At 40.7% G+C, this 21,729-nt stretch overlaps 3 protein-coding genes across 5 annotated transcripts in view; 1 reads left to right on the top strand and 2 right to left on the bottom strand.

Moving 5' to 3' along the window:
• DHRS9 (dehydrogenase/reductase (SDR family) member 9) overlaps positions 1 to 5,155 on the bottom strand; it is a 46,557-nt gene extending 41,402 nt beyond the window's left edge. Inside the window, exons 1-2 of the mRNA XM_014954491.1 lie at positions 5,071 to 5,155; positions 28 to 131 (exon numbers count right to left, since the gene is read on the bottom strand). The gene's annotated coding sequence lies outside the window, so the exon portion shown is untranslated. The remainder of the gene's footprint in view (positions 1 to 27; positions 132 to 5,070) is intronic.
• ABCB11 (ATP binding cassette subfamily B member 11) overlaps positions 1 to 19,062 on the top strand; it is a 49,975-nt gene extending 30,913 nt beyond the window's left edge. The window contains exons 18-29 of the mRNA XM_014954484.1: positions 1,359 to 1,437; positions 2,384 to 2,516; positions 4,026 to 4,187; positions 9,037 to 9,141; positions 9,240 to 9,401; positions 10,599 to 10,802; positions 13,177 to 13,418; positions 13,532 to 13,688; positions 14,704 to 14,901; positions 15,655 to 15,861; positions 16,667 to 16,813; positions 17,543 to 19,062. Of these exons, the coding sequence (XP_014809970.1) occupies positions 1,359 to 1,437; positions 2,384 to 2,516; positions 4,026 to 4,187; positions 9,037 to 9,141; positions 9,240 to 9,401; positions 10,599 to 10,802; positions 13,177 to 13,418; positions 13,532 to 13,688; positions 14,704 to 14,901; positions 15,655 to 15,861; positions 16,667 to 16,813; positions 17,543 to 17,743 (1,997 nt within the window). The 3' untranslated portion in view covers positions 17,744 to 19,062. The remainder of the gene's footprint in view (positions 1 to 1,358; positions 1,438 to 2,383; positions 2,517 to 4,025; positions 4,188 to 9,036; positions 9,142 to 9,239; positions 9,402 to 10,598; positions 10,803 to 13,176; positions 13,419 to 13,531; positions 13,689 to 14,703; positions 14,902 to 15,654; positions 15,862 to 16,666; positions 16,814 to 17,542) is intronic.
• The window catches only part of G6PC2 (glucose-6-phosphatase, catalytic, 2), a 29,600-nt gene continuing 13,460 nt past the window's right edge, over positions 5,590 to 21,729 (bottom strand). Inside the window, exon 6 of one of the 3 annotated variants that reach the window (XM_014954487.1) lies at positions 5,590 to 5,768. In XM_014954487.1, coding sequence (XP_014809973.1) covers positions 5,628 to 5,768 — 141 coding nt within the window. In that variant the 3' untranslated portion in view covers positions 5,590 to 5,627. Of the gene's footprint in view, positions 5,769 to 20,861; positions 21,716 to 21,729 lie in introns of those variants that run through there. The other 2 variants (XM_014954490.1, XM_014954485.1) reach the window with 2 other exon arrangements.

Genomic DNA, 21,729 nt, shown 5'->3' with positions numbered 1-21,729 from the left:
CTGTTGTATTTTTCTGAAGCATCATACCTTGGTCATATCCAGAGGGCAGTTTTCAACAGCTCAATGTCCAGGTGGAGACTGGTGACGAGTGGTGTCCCTTGTCAGTACTGTTTAATATCTTCATGAATGACCTAGACAATGGGATTGAGCACACTCTCAGCAAGTTTGCAGACAACAAGAAGCTGAGTGGTGCAGTAGACACACCTGAGGGATGGGATGCCATCCAGAGGGATCTGGATGAGCTTGAGAAGTGGGTTCCTGTGAACCTCATGACGTTCAACAGGGCCAAGTGCAGGGTCTGTGCCTGGGTAGGAGCAACCCCCAGCATCAATACAGGCTGGGGGATGAAGGGACTGAGAGCAGCCCTGCCAAGAAAGGCTTGGGGGTACTCATGGATGAAAAGCTGGACATGAGCTGACTGTGTTCTTGCAGCCCAGAAAGCTAACTGTATCCTGGGCTGCATCAAAAGAAGCATGGCCAGCAGGTTGAGGGAGGTGATTCTGCCCCTCTATTCCACTCTGATGAGACCCCACCTGGAGTCCTATGTCCAGCACTGGAGTCCTCAGCACAGGAAAGACATGGACCTGTTGGAGTGGGTCCAGAGGAGGCCACAGAAATGATGACAGGGATAGAGCACCTTTCCTATGAAGACAGGCTGAGAGAGTGGGGGTTGTTCAGCCTGGAGAAGAGAAGGCTCCCAGGGGACCTTATGTGGCCTTTCAGTACTTAATGGGGGCCTACAGAAAAGATGCGGACAAACTTTTTAACAGGGTTTGTTGTCATAGGACAAGGGGTAATGCTTTTAAACTAAAAGAGAGTGGATTTAGACTACATACAAGGAAGAAATTTTATACAAGGGAGGTGAAACATGGGAACAGGTTGCCCAGAGAGGTGGTAGATGCCCAATCCCTAGAAACATTCAAGGTGAGGCTGAACGGGACTCTGAGCAACCTGGTCTAGTTGAAGATGTCCCTGCTTATTGCAGGGGGGTTGGTCTAGATAACTTTTAAAGGTCCCTTCCGACCTAAACTATTCTGTGATTCTCTGAGTCTATGATTGGATATTATTATCTTAAAAGAAGAGAGCAATTACGGTGCTAAAACAGGGAAACAGTCTTTAGCTGTCACATCCCAAGTGGGATGGTCCTTGGGTTAATATTCAGTTAACTTCATCATGTCCAATACAAATATAAAACTTGTGGTACATGTAGGTTGAGTAGCTGTATTACATTCCTTGCTTTCTACAAAGTATTCCAGTTATGACTTGGAGACACTACACTTTTTTTCAGAGCCACAGTGGACTTAGGTTGCATGCAATTTTAGCACAAACTTAAGAGCTCTATATACCATATTTTACAGCAGCAGAAAATAACGTGGATGAGCCAAATCTTGAGAAAGTCCAGTCATTCAGCAGAGGAAGCTATCGGGCCAGTTTGCGGTGAGTCTTAAAAGTGATAAACCTCAATTATAAACCTCAATATGTTTCCAGATCTCTACACTTCTTTCCACTATTCTAAAATCCCATGGTGCTAATGAATCACTTCTCTGTATGTTCTGTAAAAAAGGGTGGAAGGACTGCAAGCATTTTAGTAAAACAAAGTTCACTTAGAAAGAAATAGCTTGGGTAACACATTACTGATTGAAGGCACATGGATAAATAGCAAGACTCAATTTTACTCCCCTTTCTGTCCGTAGTACTTTCTCTCCAGTTGTGGTCTACTGTGTTAATGATCCCTTTTTAATATTACTACCATACAGCCATATATTTATATTACCTAACGCACTTTCAGTGCAGTTACTTGAAAAATGACTTGCTGTGCAATTATTAGAGAAATCAATGCAACCTACAAGGACATCTTTATTATGGCTTTACTTGATGAAAGTTAAAGCATTTTACAAGCCAGAGTGTCTTGTAGTGAGACATTTCTTTCAGGCAGACCCATGTCAGACATATGTGAGTGAATAGGTCTCCCACATTACAGGGTTATGTTTTGTCAGGGAAAGAGGTCGATAGTTTTATCATCCTGTTTTGCTGGACTGAATTACTTGATAGTGCTAACAGTGAATTGACTTGATGTCTTAATGGCTTGTGCAAATATAGCAGGATACACCATAATTTTGGTTAATCAGTACAGGGTACAGGGCATATATATGGCAATGTCTGAGTAGGGGGAATATGATTTTGAAAAGTATTTGTACCCGTGTGGCATATTTTCTTCTCAAGAAGCTGAGAGAACATAGAGAAAGAAAGAAAAAGTCTATGGGGTTCCTATGATTTGCTTCAGTGAATCGTGATTTAGTTGATATGAAAACTGCCCCTGCTTTGCAAGAAAGTATTGTGTTATGGAGCTGTGAAGAACAGACCATTTCTGTTTTCTTTACAGAGCTTCACTTAGGCAACGCTCCAGATCTCAGCTCTCTAGTGTGGTGCCTGACCCTCCATTAGCCATTGCAAACGATCACGCAGAGTATATGAAACCTAGTCCTTATGAAGAAGGTGATGAACAAGCAAAAAAGGTCAGTTTATTAAATTTTAAACCAAACAGGTTGTATTACTTGGTAATGGTAACCTGTAGATATGTGCCTCTATTATAGGAGTTGTTGGCAGATAGTTTTCTTGGATTGGTCCTTTTCTCTGCTTAAACAAAACCACATCTTCAGTGCTTATCCTCTGTGTAAACCCTGGGCTGCATTTTGATGGCTGTTGTGCTTATTGGTCCATATACAATTTCTAGCAGATCACGACCGGTTTGTAAATTGATATATGTTGTAGATTAAGCTGAAAAAGACATATTCATAAAAGCTGAATTAACTGACAAAAGCAAAATGCTCAGCCTTCTAAATGTAATAGGCATGCAGTGATACAAATGACACCGCTTCTTGTTCGATAAAAAGTAAATTCACTTTAGTCTCAAAATCACCTGGAGGTTTGAGTAGAGACCTTCACTGCAACCTAACCCAGAGTTCTTTCACTGACAGTGTCCTTGTGCAATCAACTAGCCTAGAAAATAAAGACAGCATGCCTTAAAATTATGCAGAATATGTAGGAATATATACAGTGAATTTCCAAAGTGCTTGTACCAATTCGCATGGCTGCGGTTGTCCAGTGCAGAGTACAGCAATTCTTGCTATTGCTGAGCCTATTCTGTGGATAAATAGAGGGCTTTAGTGCTGTCACCCTGGCACTAGCTCAGAAGGAAGAGAAAATATAAGATGATTCCACCCATTCATCCTTGCACATTTCCAGCAGATAGGTCTTCACAGTGCCTATTTTGTCTGGGCATTTCCAGCCATATGAACTGAGGGAGATGAGCAGGGCTTAGCACACTTAGCCCTTAGCCGGCCTTTGTAATGCTTAGAGTGTTACAAAAATTCTGCACAAATCAAAGTGCAGGGTAAGTTATAATTTGATGTTGAATATTCTGTTCTTACTAGGAATAATTATGGGAATTCAGCCTATAGTCTGAGATTGTTTCACAGAAGGGAGGCAAATTAGCGTGTATAAAGCCTGAATCCAGCTATCGCTCTGAGATCTCCCTTTTAATTATACAGGGTACCTGTTAATTTGATGCAGAGTCTGTTCAGTGTGTTCACTTGCAATACTTTAAAATAATATTTAAGAGCATTCCATGAGTGACACCAAAAGCTCTTGTGAGGAAGAAGTTTTAAGTTTTGGCACTGGATATTGCATCACTCCTCATCTGAAGGCAGTGAAAACAGAACTGCCTGACTTTCAGTGGCAGAAAATCTGAAACTGGTCATCATTAACCTCAGTAGAGCTGCATAAGGCATGAATCTTTCCCTTTTTCTTCAGGGACAGTAAAGGTAGTCATTTATGTAGCCCTCTTGTGATTCCTTAGCCCTACAAAAGACTCCAGACAGCAGCCAAAACCCATCACTGCTCTTTCCCATACAAAGGAAGAGCAGCTGTTTGGGCACTAGATGGCCATTTAACAGATGATGCAAACTATTTCATTTGGGGACAAAGGGATACATTTGCTTCATAAATCCAACCTGTTTTTTTAGGAACTTGTTGATGTGGAGGAAGATGTCCAGCCTGTATCATTTACCAGAATTTTGAAATACAATACCTCTGAATGGCCATACATGGTATTTGGATCTCTGGCAGCAGCTATGAATGGAGCAGTCAATCCACTCTATGCTTTGTTATTCAGTCAGATTCTTGGGGTAAGTTACGCTAACATTGTAAAGTGTATTTTAGCTCTGAAGCAGAGAGGAGTGAATGTACGATGCAGAACTTGACAAGTTTTGGGCAAATCTTTATATCTCGTCAAGTAAATGGGGTTAGCCTTCTTGCCTATAAACAATTATTTAGTAGAGATATTTATATCACTGTCATCACACTATCGTTTGAGCTCTTTGAAGGGGTAGGCCCATTAGCATTTGTCATGTGTTCTTCATTATCTCTCTTATTCAGTTTCCAGGAAGTGCTGGGAGTGGGTTTCTGCACTCCCATACAGTTTATTTTAGATGTGACAAGATGTATCTCAGGTGCAGGTACAGTGGAGAGAGACACAAGCAGAGTCCTTCCCTGTGGAATTTCATTCTACAGGCTTGGCCAAGCCTTTGAGAAAGCTTTGGATCAGACCCAAAAAATACTTCACTTTTTTGTTCATATATTTCAGGCAGCTCTTTACTGCCTGGTGCCTGCAGAATGTCCAGGGAGAGGCAGATAATTTCATAGTTGCCAGAAAAAGGTACACTTGCATCAATAAGTGCATCTATCACAGGAAAGATTGAATTTTTGCTGTTTGGTTTTTTTTGGGAGATCGGGGGTGTTTTGGCTTAGACGTTTCTCTCTGGGATGTTACTGAGGACTTTGAGTCACGTTTACTCGCAGTTTGAAGTTTGCTAGCTAAGATTCAGGGAGGGCAGAGCAAAAGGCCTCCCGGTCCCAGTTGATCTGCTTAGTGGCTTCTAGCCAATGTGCTTTTAGCTGCAGGTGTGCCACCTCAAATACTTTTTGAGTGTCTGGACCTCATACCAAGGACTGTGGCTTTCAATAGAAGCAGGTGAGACACTGCTATGTGCATTCTGCAATGAATCTAACCTTTGATTCCTTTTGAGAGAGGTTTTCTAGACATTGGGAGGTCTGTGGCTGATGTCATTCTGCAAGATGCTAAATGCTTTCGTTGCCAAGGATGAATTCCTTCTCTTGAAGGTCTCAGTCCATCAAAAGACAGAGGCTGCAAGAAAAAAAACAAGTCATAATGAACATGAACAAAGTCCAACATCTGTGTTTCATTATTCATAAATTTAAAACATTTCTGGCTAGTGCCAAGGCAGTCAGGCAGATGGAATATGCATCTGCTTTCCAAGCTGTCTGGGGGGGGGGGTGTGTTTTGGCTTAGACGTTTCTCTCTGGGATGTTACTGAGGACTTTGAGTCACGTTTACTCGCAGTTTGAAGTTTGCTAGCTAAGATTCAGGGAGGGCAGAGCAAAAGGCCTCCCGGTCCCGGTTGATCTGCTTAGTGGCTTCTAGCCAATGTGCTTTTAGCTGCAGGTGTGCCACCTCAAATACTTTTTGAGTGTCTGGACCTCATACCAAGGACTGTGGCTTTCAATAGAAGCAGGTGAGACACTGCTATGTGCATTCTGCAATGAATCTAACCTTTGATTCCTTTTGAGAGAGGTTTTCTAGACATTGGGAGGTCTGTGGCTGATGTCATTCTGCAAGATGCTAAATGCTTTCGTTGCCAAGGATGAATTCCTTCTCTTGAAGGTCTCAGTCCATCAAAAGACAGAGGCTGCAAGAAAAAAAACAAGTCATAATGAACATGAACAAAGTCCAACATCTGTGTTTCATTATTCATAAATTTAAAACATTTCTGGCTAGTGCCAAGGCAGTCAGGCAGATGGAATATGCATCTGCTTTCCAAGCTGTCTGAATATCTGCAATGATGTTGTGACAGACACGTGGGCTTGTACTCTGGGACCAATACGTTGAGAAAGTGAGGGGAAAAATCCCCACAGCTTTGAAATGAAAGAATAAATTTAGCAAAATCTGCCTTGAAGGTTCACAGAAATTGATCCCCAAAAGTGAATTAGGAACTTGGTAATACTGAATATGTTTTCTGATCAGTGCGGAGCAGCAGTGTACCTTTGGAACACATTTCTCAGTACTTTTTTCCTATGATGCTTTGGTTCTTACTGTGGAACAGTCTCAGAGTATGGGAAATGGATCCTTTCCAGTGAAACTCAACTGAAAGATGTGCTCTGACTGCTATTGGGCATGTAGCCCATGGCCCCAGATAAAAGGTAGTCCATGCTAAAACCATTGACACTTGTATGATCTGAACATGGACACCTCAGCAACAGCTCTTTCCTTTTATAGACCTGGTGCTACTGTCCATGCTACATGTTACAGTACTCAGCATTATATTTTTTAAAACAAGAACACAGGTCAAAAATATAGCTGAGCATGTTAGGATAGCTGCAGAATGGGATAGTTCAATTTTACAGGACAGATTTGCAAAGGCAAAAAAAAGACCTCTGTTTGCAATACAGAGATGTCTTCCCCACACGTTATCCACATTTCCTTCTTTAGGACTATAAAGTGCTGTTGCTCTCAGTGTGAGGAGGAGCATAAGCACATAGTTCAGCCCATTGCTTTTCTTCAGCTGGGATACTTCCTTGAATTTAGAGCCTGCAATAGGAATCCCAGACTGACCGATAACTGGTTTCTCCAGAAACCCTCAAGTTGTCTTGCAGACATTGCAGATCCCTCAGTCTTTATCTAGGAGCAATGGAGAGAGAGCCTGGCCACAGGAACTGGGAAGGCCTTTCACAACATGCTTCTTGTGTAAGAGAAAACAGGGAAACCACTCTTTCCATGTGACCACTGTGATATGGATAAGATATTAAAGCGAAGGCTCACAGCATTCTCCCTTTTCTTGATTAAGCTTGCCTACCATCCATCCATACAGAAGCAATGAACAGAAGTTTATTTAAAACAACCATAGATGCCAACTGGAACTCACTGTAGGGTCCTACGGCAACTGTTTTACCTCTCTTTTCAAAGCTCAGACCTGTATTTGGTATTTATTTATTCAACTAGAAAGAAAAATTTCAAAGTGTGAAAAGAAAAAATGTTAAGTTCAGCCCATGTATGGGGCCATCCCAGTATTTCTGGATGACTGCAGAGACAGAATGCAAAATACTTACGAAATAGCCATCAGCATCTCTGGAGAGTCATGTTTTTCATCCCAGTTCACAGCCATTTATTATGATCTATCACACACTCTGTTTATCGTATTGTTTATTAGCTTTACTCATTAGAGTTCCTATTCATTTCAACAGAGATTTTACTGATGTTTTTTCATATGAAAAGGTTCCACAGCACTGTAGTTAATATGACATACATGTTAGCAAATGTTCACAATGTTAAATAGTAGTTATTCCCCCGGTTATGTTTTAGGCTAGCTGTGCATGTGGCATGACCACTACTATGAAATTCACTTTTCCATTCATGTCTAGATATTGCATACCATGATGATACAGAAAATATCATTCAAAAGGCAATTCAAAAACCCAGAATCCTTGATGAACATAGTTTATGCATGCACTGAATTCACCTTGTATCTCATTCACCCAAGTGTTTAACTAGACTATTTCTTACAGAAAAAAACACCCAACCGAACAAAACCCAGCAGTATCTTTTCTAGACACCTAAGTTACAAAGACAGATGAAATCTGCTCACAGTCTGCTCAATTCAGGATCAAGCATGAATTGCTGAATGTATAGTGGATTCCATTAAGGGAATAGGAACAGCATCAGACCGTTTTGTTGTTCTTATGAAAAATCACCAACTGTTTTTTAATCTGTCTTTTTTAAACAAAGATTAATCTGAGAAATAATATGGCTTGCTACTGACAAGACAGTATGGCATTGCAACAGTTCTTAGCTTGAAACACTAAGTGCCCTTTTGATATTATCATTTTGGATTTTGCAGGAGATTTTGTTTGTTGCCAAGGTACTGATGTACAAAGTTAAAATACTTGAAGTGGAATTCCCATTAGAGAACAGCTATTTCTTTTTCTCAAATTCATGCTCTAATTCTTCCCTGTTACTCTGATGCATAGCTCACTTGGAACCATAAATAACTTGGGTTGACCTTTTAAGACTAGCACTTAGGATATTTTTGTGGAATTTTTATATCTTGCAGCTGAAATGAAAATTCCATCTTTTTCTGCTGTTAAATACGTACCTAGAAGAATTTAAGCTAGTCCTGAGATAAGTAATAGTTGAATGCACGATTTATTTTAAATTACAGATAACAGTTTGAGAGATTAGTCAATTTATAGCAATTTTTACCTGTGAAATCCAATTGGAATTAATTTCAGGTTAGCAGAGAAGTACAAACACGAGTTGTGACTTACACCTGTGAGTAGCAGAAGTAGTTTAACAGCTCTGGGTATGCTGACTGACCTACAGATCAACTGCTCTGACTGAAAGGAGTTGCTCAAGGCTGGCTACTTAGATTTGAACCACTACTTCAGCAGCAGCCAGTAACGCTGGACGGTGTTGGAAAAGACCAGCTATTAAGAACCAGATATAAAAAGAAAATACTGTGGAGACTGGAGCAGAATGGGATGGAGGGGCTTTTATTTACGCAGACTCCATTTAGTGTGGCCCAATAAAGTTGTAAATGTCACAGATTAGAGAGGAGGTAGGGGAGCTTCTGCGCTGTTGCTTTATTGCTATGCCGTTTATTTCATTGCTATTCTCTGGTTATCACACTGAATCTTGTTTAGAGCTGAGGGATGATTAATTATAACTAGGAATGTGCAACAAGTGATAGTAGTTATTTGCGGACACTAAGTATAATAAAATTGTTTAACAGAAGTAAAAAGCATTACGTTGTACCCAGGTTCACCTTAGGAAAAATAAGGAATTGGGTTCTGGTGTTGATTCCAGGGTGGGCTTCTGTGCTTGAAAACAGGGAGTCATGAATAAACTCACAGCAAAACTGACACTTCTAATACAATGCCACCTTCTTTTTTTTTTCTTCAAAGACCTTCTCCATTCTTGATAAACAAGAACAAACAACCCAGATCAATGGTGTCTGCGTGCTTTTTGTCATGATTGGAATTCTTTCATTTTTCACACAGTTTCTACAGGTAATAGCAGTCAAATCCGGGTAAATTTTCTTTCTGATCCCTTACTCAGTGGGTACCTCTTGATGCACAATATCTGTGTTTATTCTTATGCACCCCAGGGATACACCTTTGCCAAGTCTGGTGAGCTGCTTACACGACGGTTAAGGAAAATTGGTTTCCAGGCTATGCTGGGCCAAGACATCGGTTGGTTTGATGACCGGAAGAACAGCCCAGGTGCTTTGACTACGAGACTTGCAACAGATGCCTCGCAGGTCCAAGGGGTAAGAGCTGAGAGTTTAAGAATTGTTTTGCTATAAGCGTGACTGAAGGCCTGTTTTAGCACATTGTCACAGAGCAACTAGCGAGGTCAGTGTAGATCAGTCTTTGCTCAGCAAATTAAGCTATTTCTATTTGTCAGAGGCTGTCAACGAGGAACTGTTATCACTGTATTTATTTAAAAGCACTAATAGGGTGACAATTTACTGCCCATTACTTCTGCTTGTATTACCAGAACAAGAACATAAAACTCAATAAAATAACAACCATAAATGGAATCAGGAGCATCAAGTGCAAAAGTTTTAATTTATTTTTTCTGGAGATGAATTAAATTTTGCCATGATGCTTAAGCGTTTATTTCAAAACCGTGTCAGACTAGTATGTTAGTGACATTCACCACTAATCATGTTTTCAAGTTTTCAGCATGGTATTGTGCTTGTTGTGACAGTTTTGATTTAAACTGACAGTCTACTTGAAAACACAGCTTACAGTACTGGCTGGTGCTCGTTTTGTGCTGCAAGTTCACATCCTGGAAATGAATTTGACTGGAAATGATCAAAGATATCAAATATATATTTATTTTTTTTCAAATACATTGCAACTTAGTTCCAATCTAGGGCTGCTGTTTACTGCTATGAAGCAGAATAACTTTTGAGTATTACAAAGAATAGCGTTCTCAAAGTACATAAGGAGCAGATGAATGCATTCAATGAAGGTGATGTCAAAGGCGTATTTAAAACTTTTCTTTAATAAAGAGACAGGCAGAAATGCAGCTTTAATTCATCCCTTCTCAGTGACGTTTCTTACTGACTTTAGCACAGTTGAGACTTTGTTGTTAATAGTTAAGTTGCAAACAGGTTTTGTTACTATTTAAATCTAGAGGGATAAATGTAGGGGCTAAACAGAATATTCAGATGAGTGATTCTCGAGGGAAACAAGGGAACTGATTTCAATTTCTCACAATCCTTAGAAACAATTTTCTAAAAGGAATATTGGAGATTTGTAGTCCTTCTCTTGATACAGTTAATTGGAAAGAGTTTATCCAAACTGGCTAAATTGCAGTGCAGTCAGCAGCTGTTGGTGCCTTATAATATTTAGATATCATTTAGAGTTTTCTAAAGTTTTATAGGAAAATTTATTCAAAGATTATTGAAGTTACAATTGGTGTACAAGTCAATCATCTCTGTTTCTTTTCTTTGAAGGCAACTGGATCGCAGATAGGAATGATTGTCAATTCCTTTACCAACATCGGGGTGGCCATGATCATTGCTTTCTACTTCAGCTGGAAACTGAGCTTGGTTATACTGTGTTTCCTGCCATTTTTGGCCTTATCTGGAGCCGTGCAGGCTAAAATGTTGACAGGATTTGCCTCTCAGGACAAGAAAGCGCTGGAAGCTACTGGACGGGTAACTTTATTTTAAAAATATTTTTTATATTTAGTCACGGGTAGTTGAAAAATCAGGCATTTGGGACCATCAGTAATTCAAATGTAAAGAAACCGGTGACTTCTGCAAATAAGTTGTAATATTTCAGCTTGTCAAACCATTGAAACACCACTGGGAACTCCCTAACTGCCAAAGCACCTGCTGCATGGAACGTGACTGACTTTTGAAATGCTGTAGGGCCTAATGGGTAGACCCAGATCTCTCGGCAGTCTGTTCCACCTTCGTCCTGTTTTATTTAAAGCCCCATTTGTTCATGCCCTGTGATTATCCAGAAAGCAATACTTAGAAATCCTCACATCTGAGAATTCAGCACTGAACCACAGATCAGTATCTGAATTTTAGAGAGCAGAATTGTTCCTTCAGTGGGCCCTACCAGCTTACCAGCTTCTTCATTGGTGTGTGCTGCTAGGTCACAAGCCCGGGGACAAAATTCTATCAATTCTTATTTCTCAGCTAATATACAAATCTTTTTAAAATTTTTTAAATTCAGGGAAGCACCAACCCTTTTTCTGTTAATTTGTAACAGGAGACATAACACTTTCTCATAATACTTTAAATTTTGCTTCATGGGGAAAGCATACCTGAGTGGGTATTAAGCATCAGAAAAAGTATGCTTTGCAGGCCCTCCAGAAGCCTCGGAGAGTTTCCTTTCTGGGTGTAATTTAAAGAAGCATGTCATGACTGTGGGCAAAGAACTTCAGGACATCATGTTGACTACCTAGACATGCAGACTTCTGGAATATTATTTTTTTTTAAATGCACAACAGTTATTATGTGAATTAATATCACTTGGCTTTTGCATCGCTAATCAAATGAATGCATTTACGAGCCATTGCTGAGTGCTGCTAAGAACAGTCTCCAATTCCAGAAAGCCAAGGAAAAATTGAGACCTGACCAATTGCCCACATTCAGATGGTTTAATAATTTACAAAAAGTGATAAATCAAAATACCGTGTTGACGAGAAGAGAAACTTCACTAATGAGTCAAAGCATCAGCTTTTACTCAACAGAATGACCCAGAGTCTGGGATGAAAAGGGCACTCAATGCTTCAGCAGTTTTGGTGATGACTGATTATGTCTGGTGTTAGCTTCTAATTTATTTGCCAGCGCTGCATCCAAATGCTAAACACTCTGAGTTCTTCCATAGTGATTGCTCATCAGCCGTGCTAAACATGGAAAAACAGTCTGAACAATCCCATTCACAGTACCTGCTTATCCCCTCCTTCGCGTTGGATGATAATGCAAGAGACGTGACTCTGAATTTTGGACAGGAGAAAAACCTTGAAATTGGATGGAATATTTTTAATTATTTTTAAAAATTTGTTTTAATGATTTATATTCAGATCTCTTCCTACTCATAAGCTGTACACCAGACTATTGCTTCCCAAAGGAAATGCTTCACATTATGAAGCTACTATCAAAGTCCAGGCAAAGCACACCGTTTTAAACCAGTTTGTTAACAGAGTGACTCGAGATAAGAAGGGTGAAATTAGGATCAAACAAAATGTCAACTTACTTCTATAGATGAAATTGGAGTGCTATTTTTTTGGGACAGAAACCCAAATTCTGACTGGGAACAAAACACAATATAAAGCCTACAATTAATTAAGGCTCCAGAGAAGTTTTCATGGGGCTTATCTTATAATTCCTTGTTTTGCATTTTTTCATTCAGGCAAGTGTTTGCTTAGTCTTTGCCCATGTACAAGATAAAAATCCTGGAAATTGTGTCATTGATGTTAGAGGAATCGAGGTGCCATCCTCCATTTATATATTCCATCTCATCAGGCTTTTTGGAGATAAACAAGAGAAAGAGGGAGGGTGAGCAGGTGAGGAAACACTAAATTCAAGTGGTTTTAAGTTATGAAACAGAAGTGGAGGATAGCATCTCTTCTAACTCTTTCTCTGACTATTGCTATTAGTAAAACAAGTAAAATAATTTAAGTAAACATCTTTAGTCAATAAATGCATGCAATCAAGGAAATAACAGTGGTCCTAAACCCATTTTTGCTTTTGTGGGTGTCCCATTGAGTCACATGACATGCAGTAAGGCACAAGTGAGAGCACTTTGTGACAGTCACAGGTGAGTGCCCAATTTCCTAAGTGTGCTTAGCTCTAGCGGAGCTGACAGAGCATTACTCTTGAGGATGTTAGGAGATAACTGCTTGTAGGAAAGCTGCTCTTTAGGTTGGCTGATATTTGGGCCAGTCTGTATCGTACCTGAATCAATTTATAATATGGCATTAGTGCCCTGTGTTCACACATTCGTGAAAGAGCAAACTCTACTTTTCCAAGTAAAAATGTGGAGCTTTTACCTATGTATTTTTTTCTCCTCCAGATTGCCAGTGAAGCCCTCTCTAACATCAGGACTGTAGCTGGGATAGGAAAAGAGAAAACGTTTGTGGACAATTTTGAGAAGCACCTGGATATGCCTTACAAAGCTGCAATCAAAAAAGCCCATGTTTATGGCATCTGCTTCGGCTTTGCCCAGAGCATAGTGTTCATTGCCAACGCCGTCTCCTACAGATACGGAGGGTTTCTAGTTGAGAATGAAGGGCTCCATTACAGCTTCGTGTTCAGGTGAGAGCCTGCCCGGAGCCACAAACGGGCTCCTCTCCAGAAGCGCTGGGCTGGGGGTCACAGTGGGTTTCCCGATTGCTTCCTGAGAATGACCGTGTCCCCCTTCCCCACAGGGTCATCTCTGCTATTGTCACCAGCGGAACTGCTTTGGGAAGAGCTTCTTCCTATACCCCAAACTATGCCAAAGCCAAAACATCTGCTGCACGCTTCTTTCAATTGGTCGATCGGATTCCGAAAATCAGCGTTTACAGTGAAAAAGGAGAAAAATGGGTAAGAGCGGAGCTGAGTAATTTGTGATGTCATTCAGGTCAATGTTAGCATTGAGGCTGCACTAACGATGTGTAAGTCAATGAGATCCCTGCTTTACAGGAAGGTTATGCCCACTGTGTAATTTTACTTGACTTTGCTCCTTTGGAAGCAGCGAGCTCTGTGCTTGACAGCAAGAGTAATAGAAAGGGTGGCTTTTAGGATTGTGTCGGTGCAAAGCTCCTGTGAATTGGAATAGGGCCAATTGAGCTGACTCACAGAAGAGCAGGGTATTTCTTTCTGCTCTACAGTTCGCACATAAACCTGACTATTGCTGCCTTATAATGGAGCCTTGTTTCCCTTCCCATCAAAATGCCGGGGGTGTTCATGAGGAGGCGAATCATCTTTGAGTCAGAAAAAATGAAAATGCTCAATTTTTGGTGAATTGAAAAGTCAGATCCAGAAAATTCAAATAGTTTTTTTTCAGAATTAAACAAAAACTTGAAATAATTGTTATGAACTAAACACATTACATATTCTGCTTCAAATGATGAAAATTAACTATCTTGATACCCCTCAGAGTTTTGTAAAAGACTTTTAAGAGTTCTGGGAAAATTGACCTGAATTCATGTATTGTTTTAATGCTGCAAAGCTAGGTTGATTTTATTTTTTTTACCAAATGCAGTTTTTTACACAAATCTATTTGGACTGTCATCAAATTTACACTTACAGAGTGTCTGAATTAAAATAAAACCCTTACCCATTTGCAAGGCACTCCTGTTTCCAATGGATGTCTGTGAGCATTGCAGCACAGGGAACTATAAGCAGAGCAATAGCCTTATGACTAATGGCTCCATCTCCAGGAGAGCTACTCCAGTATGGTTTTTATCCCTCTTCCTGGGCCAATTTCACAAGCACTAATGTCACGTTTTAAATAAGAGATGTAAGAATAGGGTCTGAGAAAGAGTTACTTTGTCCTTTACGACTCAGTTTTGAGCTCCAGCTCATTGTAGCATCTTTTTTTTTATTTTTTCACCAGGATGATTTCAAGGGAAGCATTGAATTTCATGACTGCAAATTCACGTACCCTTCTCGGCCTGATATTCAGGTCCTGAAAGGACTCACTGTAGCTGTTAAGCCCGGACAGACTTTGGCATTTGTTGGAAGTAGTGGCTGTGGTAAGAGCACCAGTGTCCAGCTTCTGGAGCGTTTCTATGACCCCGACACAGGAAGTGTGGTAAGCAAAGGGAACGTGGTGTGTGTGTGGTTGTTGTCAGCAACACTACAAGGACTCTTCTCGGGGTGGCCCGCTGGGTAGCCTAAAGTGGTGGCATGTACATTTGCAGCTTGGGGCTTCAGCTCCTTCTTGAGTGGATGTGGGCTGTTCTGACAATTCCTGACTATCATCTCAGGTGTATTCAGGCAAGATGAGAATATTACAAGCCTCAGTTTTAATGTAGGTCATATGCATTTACCTTGGTAGCTCCCGTATGAAACATACAATGTGGGGTGTACGTTGTGGGAGCACAAGCACAACTCAAGCCTAACAGTCTTCTTTGCAGGTTGGATTTGTCTAGATTTAACTTGCAGTTATTCAATTGCTGATAATGTAAAAAGCTTTTATATCATTTGCTCATGTAAATACTAAACCATCTAGTTTGATTTTTCTTTCTTTGGAAGAAATAAGTGTGGTGATCACTATGCCAGGAAGGCCACAAAGCATGTGCCTAACTTTAAGCAAATATATAAATCAGTTGGGTTTAAGATTAAGTAAACGGTCTAGTGTTTGGCTGGAGCACAGACATATCCAGAAAATACACATCATTGCACAAAGGAGTCAAAAATAAGCAGATGCCTCAAATGACTTTAAATCAGTTGTGTTTGCATTTCAGTAATATGGATAAATCATTTAGTTTTGCTATAAACTATTTGGGTTTTGCAGGATGTTGCTTTGAAATGATGTTTCAAGTTCTCTCCTATTTCCTGGTAGTTAATAGATGGACACGACACCACGAAAATAAATGTACAGTTCCTTAGATCAAAAATTGGAATAGTGTCCCAGGAGCCTGTGCTGTTTGACTGCAGCATTGCTGAGAATATTAAATACGGCAGTAACAGCAAAGAGGTTTCGATGGAGAAGGTGATAGAAGCGGCGCGGAAGGCTCAGCTGCACGATTTTGTCATGTCCCTGCCTGAGGTGAGTACCCGCCAGGCCGGGGCTGGGGACTGCAATGGGCTGCTCCCTGTTCCTGCAGCACCAGCTGCTCCAAACCCGGCGCATGTGTACCTTTTATTTACTTCAACTGCTGTAACAGAGGGTGTCCTGACCATGCCTCATATATTATTTGTATAAATATTTATAAAACTGAAACCAGCAGCTACAACTCTAGGAGAACAGGAAAGATTTTTCAAAGCCATTGACAGGACGTGCTGCAGAAGCAGCACAGTTCAGCAGTCAAACATTACACTCTGCCAGGAAATACAAATCCCATTCCCAGCTGTGGGAGATCTGCCTTGTGACTGGGGCGTGGTACTTAGACAAAAATACTTGAAGCTGGCTGCTTACATGCACTTAAAAAGTATTTAAATGCACTGAAATCACATAAATATAAAGCAGAACATAAGAGGTATGAATACAGATTAGTCACCCAAACAAAGCACTTGTCCAGAAAGCCCTTAAGTCACTTTTAGCCTTTTCTCCCAAATTGGGGCGGGAGGGGGGGATTTTTTTTGCCTCAGACAAATCAGCCACCATCTTGCTATCAATTTTTAATTCTAGGCCCATCACTGTAGTGCCTGGGCTTCTGGGCCATACGCAGTGCAGAGGATGGCTGGGAACCGGCTCCCCAGACACCTACCACTCATACAGCATTTGCCCATTGCCGGGTTTCTTTTAAGAAGGAGGCACCAATGATCAGGGCTCCTGCCCCTCTCCTCCTTCAGGAGCGTACTGCTGGGTTTGCTTACACCTGAGTAACGTCTTCCTTTTGTATCTTTTTCAGCAATATGAAACTAATGTTGGGGCTCAAGGATCCCAGCTGTCTCGTGGGCAAAAACAACGCATTGCTATAGCGAGGGCCATCATACGAGATCCTAAAATTTTATTACTGGATGAAGCTACATCTGCCTTAGACACAGAAAGTGAAAAGGTAAATGCGCCGCGATAAGCAATAAGGGAAAGTTAATACAATGGCTTACAACGTACAGCGCCTTTCTCTGTTCTACAGAGACATCCCAGTGTACTCCACTAACTACATGACTATTTCCCATTGTTAATTCAGCACTTATACCTTTAACCATCTTTTCAAAAGATGCAGAAAGCAGAGCTGGAAAAACAGCAGCAGCTACAGGGGCTCTCAGACTGCCAGTGAGAGGCGGCACTTTCTCAGAAATGTGCATACAGTAGCAATGATTCAGAAATACAGCTTCTGCACATAACAAAAAAAAATAATATAAAATGCATTCAAAAAAACCAAACGTATTCAAGCATATGAATGATGAGCTCAAATATCCAATAGAAACAGCAGTGAGTGGCCTAAGAACTGGGCAATAATTTGCATGGCTTGGTTACACACAGAGATTAGAGAAATGGTGAAAATTTAAAAACATCTCCCCGCTGAGCTGACATTCAGCACGTCAGCTGAATAAAGGCCTGCCTTAATCTCTACTGCTGTCTGTGCTTACCTGTCCCTGCTTTGAACTGCTTAGAAACTGAGTTCCTGACCCAGCTAAGCACACATGAGGCTCCACTTTAACCTCAGGCACTTGTACAAGTTGCGCAATACGGTTAATTAATCTGAAGCAATCAGAATTCTCCAGCTCTGAGCCCTAATTTCGTTTGCCCATTTTTAATCTGACACTCTGTGTGTTCCCTTCAGACTGTGCAGGCGGCGCTGGATCAGGCCAGGGAAGGACGGACCTGCATCGTCATTGCCCACCGCTTGTCCACGATCCAGAACGCCGACATCATCGCGGTGATGTCACAGGGACTCGTCATTGAGAGGGGCACGCACGATGAACTGATGGCCCTGGAAGGAGCTTATTACAAGCTCGTTACCACTGGAGCCCCGATTAGCTGAATTACTGTGATTCTAAATCTGAAAGGTATTTTTTTCTGTAACAAATACTCTGCAGTAGGTTTGTGTATGTTGGTGCCCCGTTGTGCTACAAAGTGCCCCACGATATTGTGAGTTCTGAGGTGCCCTAAATGTATGTAGCTTTCTGCATCAAGCACAGTTGTCAGGCACGTGCAGGGGACTAAGCATAGGCTAAAGCATTCAGGAAGTAGCTCAGCCCACTGCTAAGGGAAAGAATGCCTGAAAACGGGAAAGATCTTTGCTGGTGAGCTGGGGAATTGCCACCACCTGCAGTCAGACTGCACAGTCCTGTGATTCCTCAATTAGCAATCAAGAAAGACTCCGCTCCAGCGTTCTGGAAACTGCCACTTGTCTAGGTAAGCTCTATGAATAAAAAACAATCCCAAGGATGATGCTGTATAGCTGAAAGGATCAAATCTCTCCTTGCGTTGGGTCTGCAGAGGATTACAGCAGACACCTTTCCTGTGGGTCCACACCCTCCCACCCCTCCACAGCATCCACATCAGCTCTGCTGTCAGAGGAGGCTGGATTTCCACCCTGTGCACCAACTCGTGCAGGGCGCTGCCCCTTTAACGCCATCACATACTTACAAAGAAGGCAGCTCCACAAAAGTAAGGAAGGCAACCAAGAGGAGAACAGAAGCTGGTAAGGGTCATTCCTCCTTTTGAATAGGAATAAATTGTTTAGTTAAATCAATGCAAAATTCTACGGTTAATCATTACAGTTATTACTTGAGGCAGTGATGGATAATGTGTTATTTTTTTCAGAAGGCAAGACAATGAGTATTTTTACAGAAACCGTCAATATATGCCGTAAAGGTGGAAAAAAATACCTATAATTAGCTGTTTGTATTAAGCAAAGGTGATAAATCGAGCAACAATTCATTCAGAAATGACAAAGATCAGGAATTATGTTCTTCTGGCAGAAGTTTGTAACAGTTTACGGCCTACTGCATGTTTCTCTATTGACATACCTATATGATATTTAATTTATATTAGTATTTAAGGTCATAGAAAAATAACTGTTCTTTATTAAAAACTACAATTACTACATGTACTTTTTCCATGATTCTTTTGCCTAAAGGACACCACTTTCGTGGCTAAAATTATAAGAATAAATTGTATTTTTTACCAGCTCTTGTGCTTTTGAACTTCATCTCTTACCCTTCAGACAAGCAGATGAGTATCTTGCAGCAGGTAACAAGTATTTGCGTGTATTTAGGTGCTGCCTGTAACAAGGGGCTGCTGTGCAGGACGGAGCTGTTAAGAAGGTGAATGCAACTACACTGGCACCTGCTAAAGCCTGACTAAGGGACATACAGGTCTATTTCACTGTATCAACTAAATGTCTGGCTCTTGATTTACAATTCTAAATCTAGCAAAATACCAAGATTTTATCTAGGCACTTGTTTATCCCACCACTCTGGAAAAGGCTAACTCCATTTCAAGTTTTGGGAGCCCTCTTTGGAGGTTCTTCAGGCAGTTGCACAAGACTCTATAGCCCAACACACTCAGCTGCTCAGAAAGTGTCTTATTCTACTGCCATTACTTCATCAACAGGTTAAATTGTGAAGCTACTGGCAAAATTAAACTAGCTTAATTTATGCAGTTTTCCCACCATTCTTGGTTTTAGCGGTGTTTCAATAGTTGCAGGAAGAGTAAGAGGTGGTTCAGCCAGGAAGCTGGTCATTATCCCTTTCCCTGAAGCACTGAAGTTGCAGGCTTAATTAATAGGATGCTCCAAGAAACTGAGTGGAAGCCCATGTCTTCCTATGTGTCCGTACTTAGAAGAACACTGCAGAAGTGCAAGTTCTCATTCTACATTAATGGTGTGTCTATCCCAACAGAGACACCAAGATTCTGTCAGTACCAGGAAGCACAGACCCTCATGTGGTAGGAGCTTAGAAACGTGATGCCTGCCCCTAAGTCCCAGCTTAGAAGAGCCAGCGTTGCCAGTAGGCCCAAACGCTGCTGCAAGAGCACAAAGGATCTCCTGCTATTGGCCAGGAGGAGTGAGGAACAGGACAGCGAGACCAACCTTCTAGCCTTTCGTGATGCCTCCATAGGTCACCTCACTGGCAGGGAATAACAAAGCACAGAGCATCTTGAACACAGGAGAAATCTTTGTCATAGCTGCCTTTGCTCTTCATTATTTGTTTCTAGTCCCATTAGCTTAGTCATTTTGCTTAAGGAGTCAAAATTATTGAAAAGACTGGTTTCAGGCCAGCTGCTGCAGGAAAAAGAGTTCAGAGAATCATTACAGAAGATATCAGGAGATGCATAAAGCAGAATACTCCTCAGACTTTTAAAAACAGATTCATAATTTTTGTAAGTCAGTCAATGCAGTCTTTATGAGGCTCTTAAATAACAATGTCTGTTTCAGATTTGCTTCTGCAATTTCTATCGTGTTCATTCCCAAGGGCCAACTCAAACTATTCACGTTGTTTTCCCAATTAAATAAAACTCTTTCCATTTCAGTTATCTTACAGCTAATTTTAAGTCTAGAAGCAATACAGTATTGCTATCAGATCATATTGACACAGCCCTCATTACCCGTATTAGCTTTATGCTGCTTGTACACTAAGCATTAGGAGATGGTAGCAGCAAAATATTGCTTAAAGATTGTGCACCAAAAGGCAATATGCAACAGTAAGTGCTAAATAATGAAAAAAGGAAAGTTCCTTCCTTTGCCTATTTAGAGCACCCTTTTTATATTAAAAAAATATGTATTTGACGTATTAGTTACTTGTGCACTTAGGTAAACCAAGCTGAAAAGAATATAACTTGCAATAACTTAGTCTGCAATTATCTCTTCATTATTTACACAACTACTAACAGTGATTCTGGCTTCTGACTCTTGATACGAGAGACAGACTACTTTGCTTTTGCAATGCAGGAACATGAACAATACGCTGAGATAATTTCATTATTGACAACTTTCATTTGTTGCTCTGTACAGAACCCCAAGATTTGTTAGACCATATTTATGCATTTTCAGTATCAAAGGTGTAATCTGTAACATTCATTATTTATGTGACCACTTTCAAGAAGTAAAAATGACAAAAATGACACAGTAATGCAAAAATACATTCTACAGAGTCTAATTGAAATACACTTTTATTTTCTTCTCATCTGGCTTAATCAAAAGCTGTTTTGCTCAGGAAGCTCAATAAGTTAAATCTGAAGCCTTATTCATTACTATGCTGGCCTTTTCCACAGTGCCTGGTACAGGTGGTGTGATACTGTCACACCATTATCTAGCAGTTTAACACACACATATAAAAAACCTGAATATTGAGTATTACTATATACAACCGAGGCTCGAAGCACCATCTAGTTGGAGATGGACAGAACTAAAAGACCACCAAGTAGCTAAACAAAACTAGTTGATTATACTTTAAAAGTCTGTTATGACCCAGGGTATTGGGTCCTATATAACCACACTGCAGTGTCCCTCATTGCAGTATTTCTATGAAAAAAAATCAGCAATTAATATGTCTGAGCTGCCAAAGTCATTCTTGAATGTACTGGTTACTTACCAGGAGCACATCAAAGATGCAGTGGCATCCCCCTTGCTTAAAATGAGTTAGCAAAACTGCCTGTGTGGAGGGTTCTCGAACAGTTCATATCCATCCCCACATTGCTACCCACTCGGAAACTTTATCTAATTAAGTTTCTTTTCAGTTGTCCTCATTAACGAGTGGACACAGTACGGAACCAAGGCAACTACAGTCAGAGGCATAGCTGCACTCTTACAAAAAGAGAGAAAGTAGAACAAATACTCAGTATGAGTAGGGATCTTAACAAAATTATACAGCTGCAGCATGGCTAACGAAGCAGCTATACACAATACGCGGAAACTTATCTTACAGCTATTTTTACCTTTGCAGCTCATAATGAACATTTCAGAATTAATTCCGAGCCCTAAGCCAAAGAGCGCACCTAAATTCCTCACCAGTCCAGCAAACG

Source organism: Calidris pugnax, unplaced genomic scaffold (genome assembly GCF_001431845.1).
Source record: "Calidris pugnax isolate Ruff unplaced genomic scaffold, ASM143184v1 scaffold103, whole genome shotgun sequence".
Classification (NCBI taxonomy): domain Eukaryota; kingdom Metazoa; phylum Chordata; class Aves; order Charadriiformes; family Scolopacidae; genus Calidris; species Calidris pugnax.
This window is presented reverse-complemented; position numbering and strand designations above follow the sequence as displayed.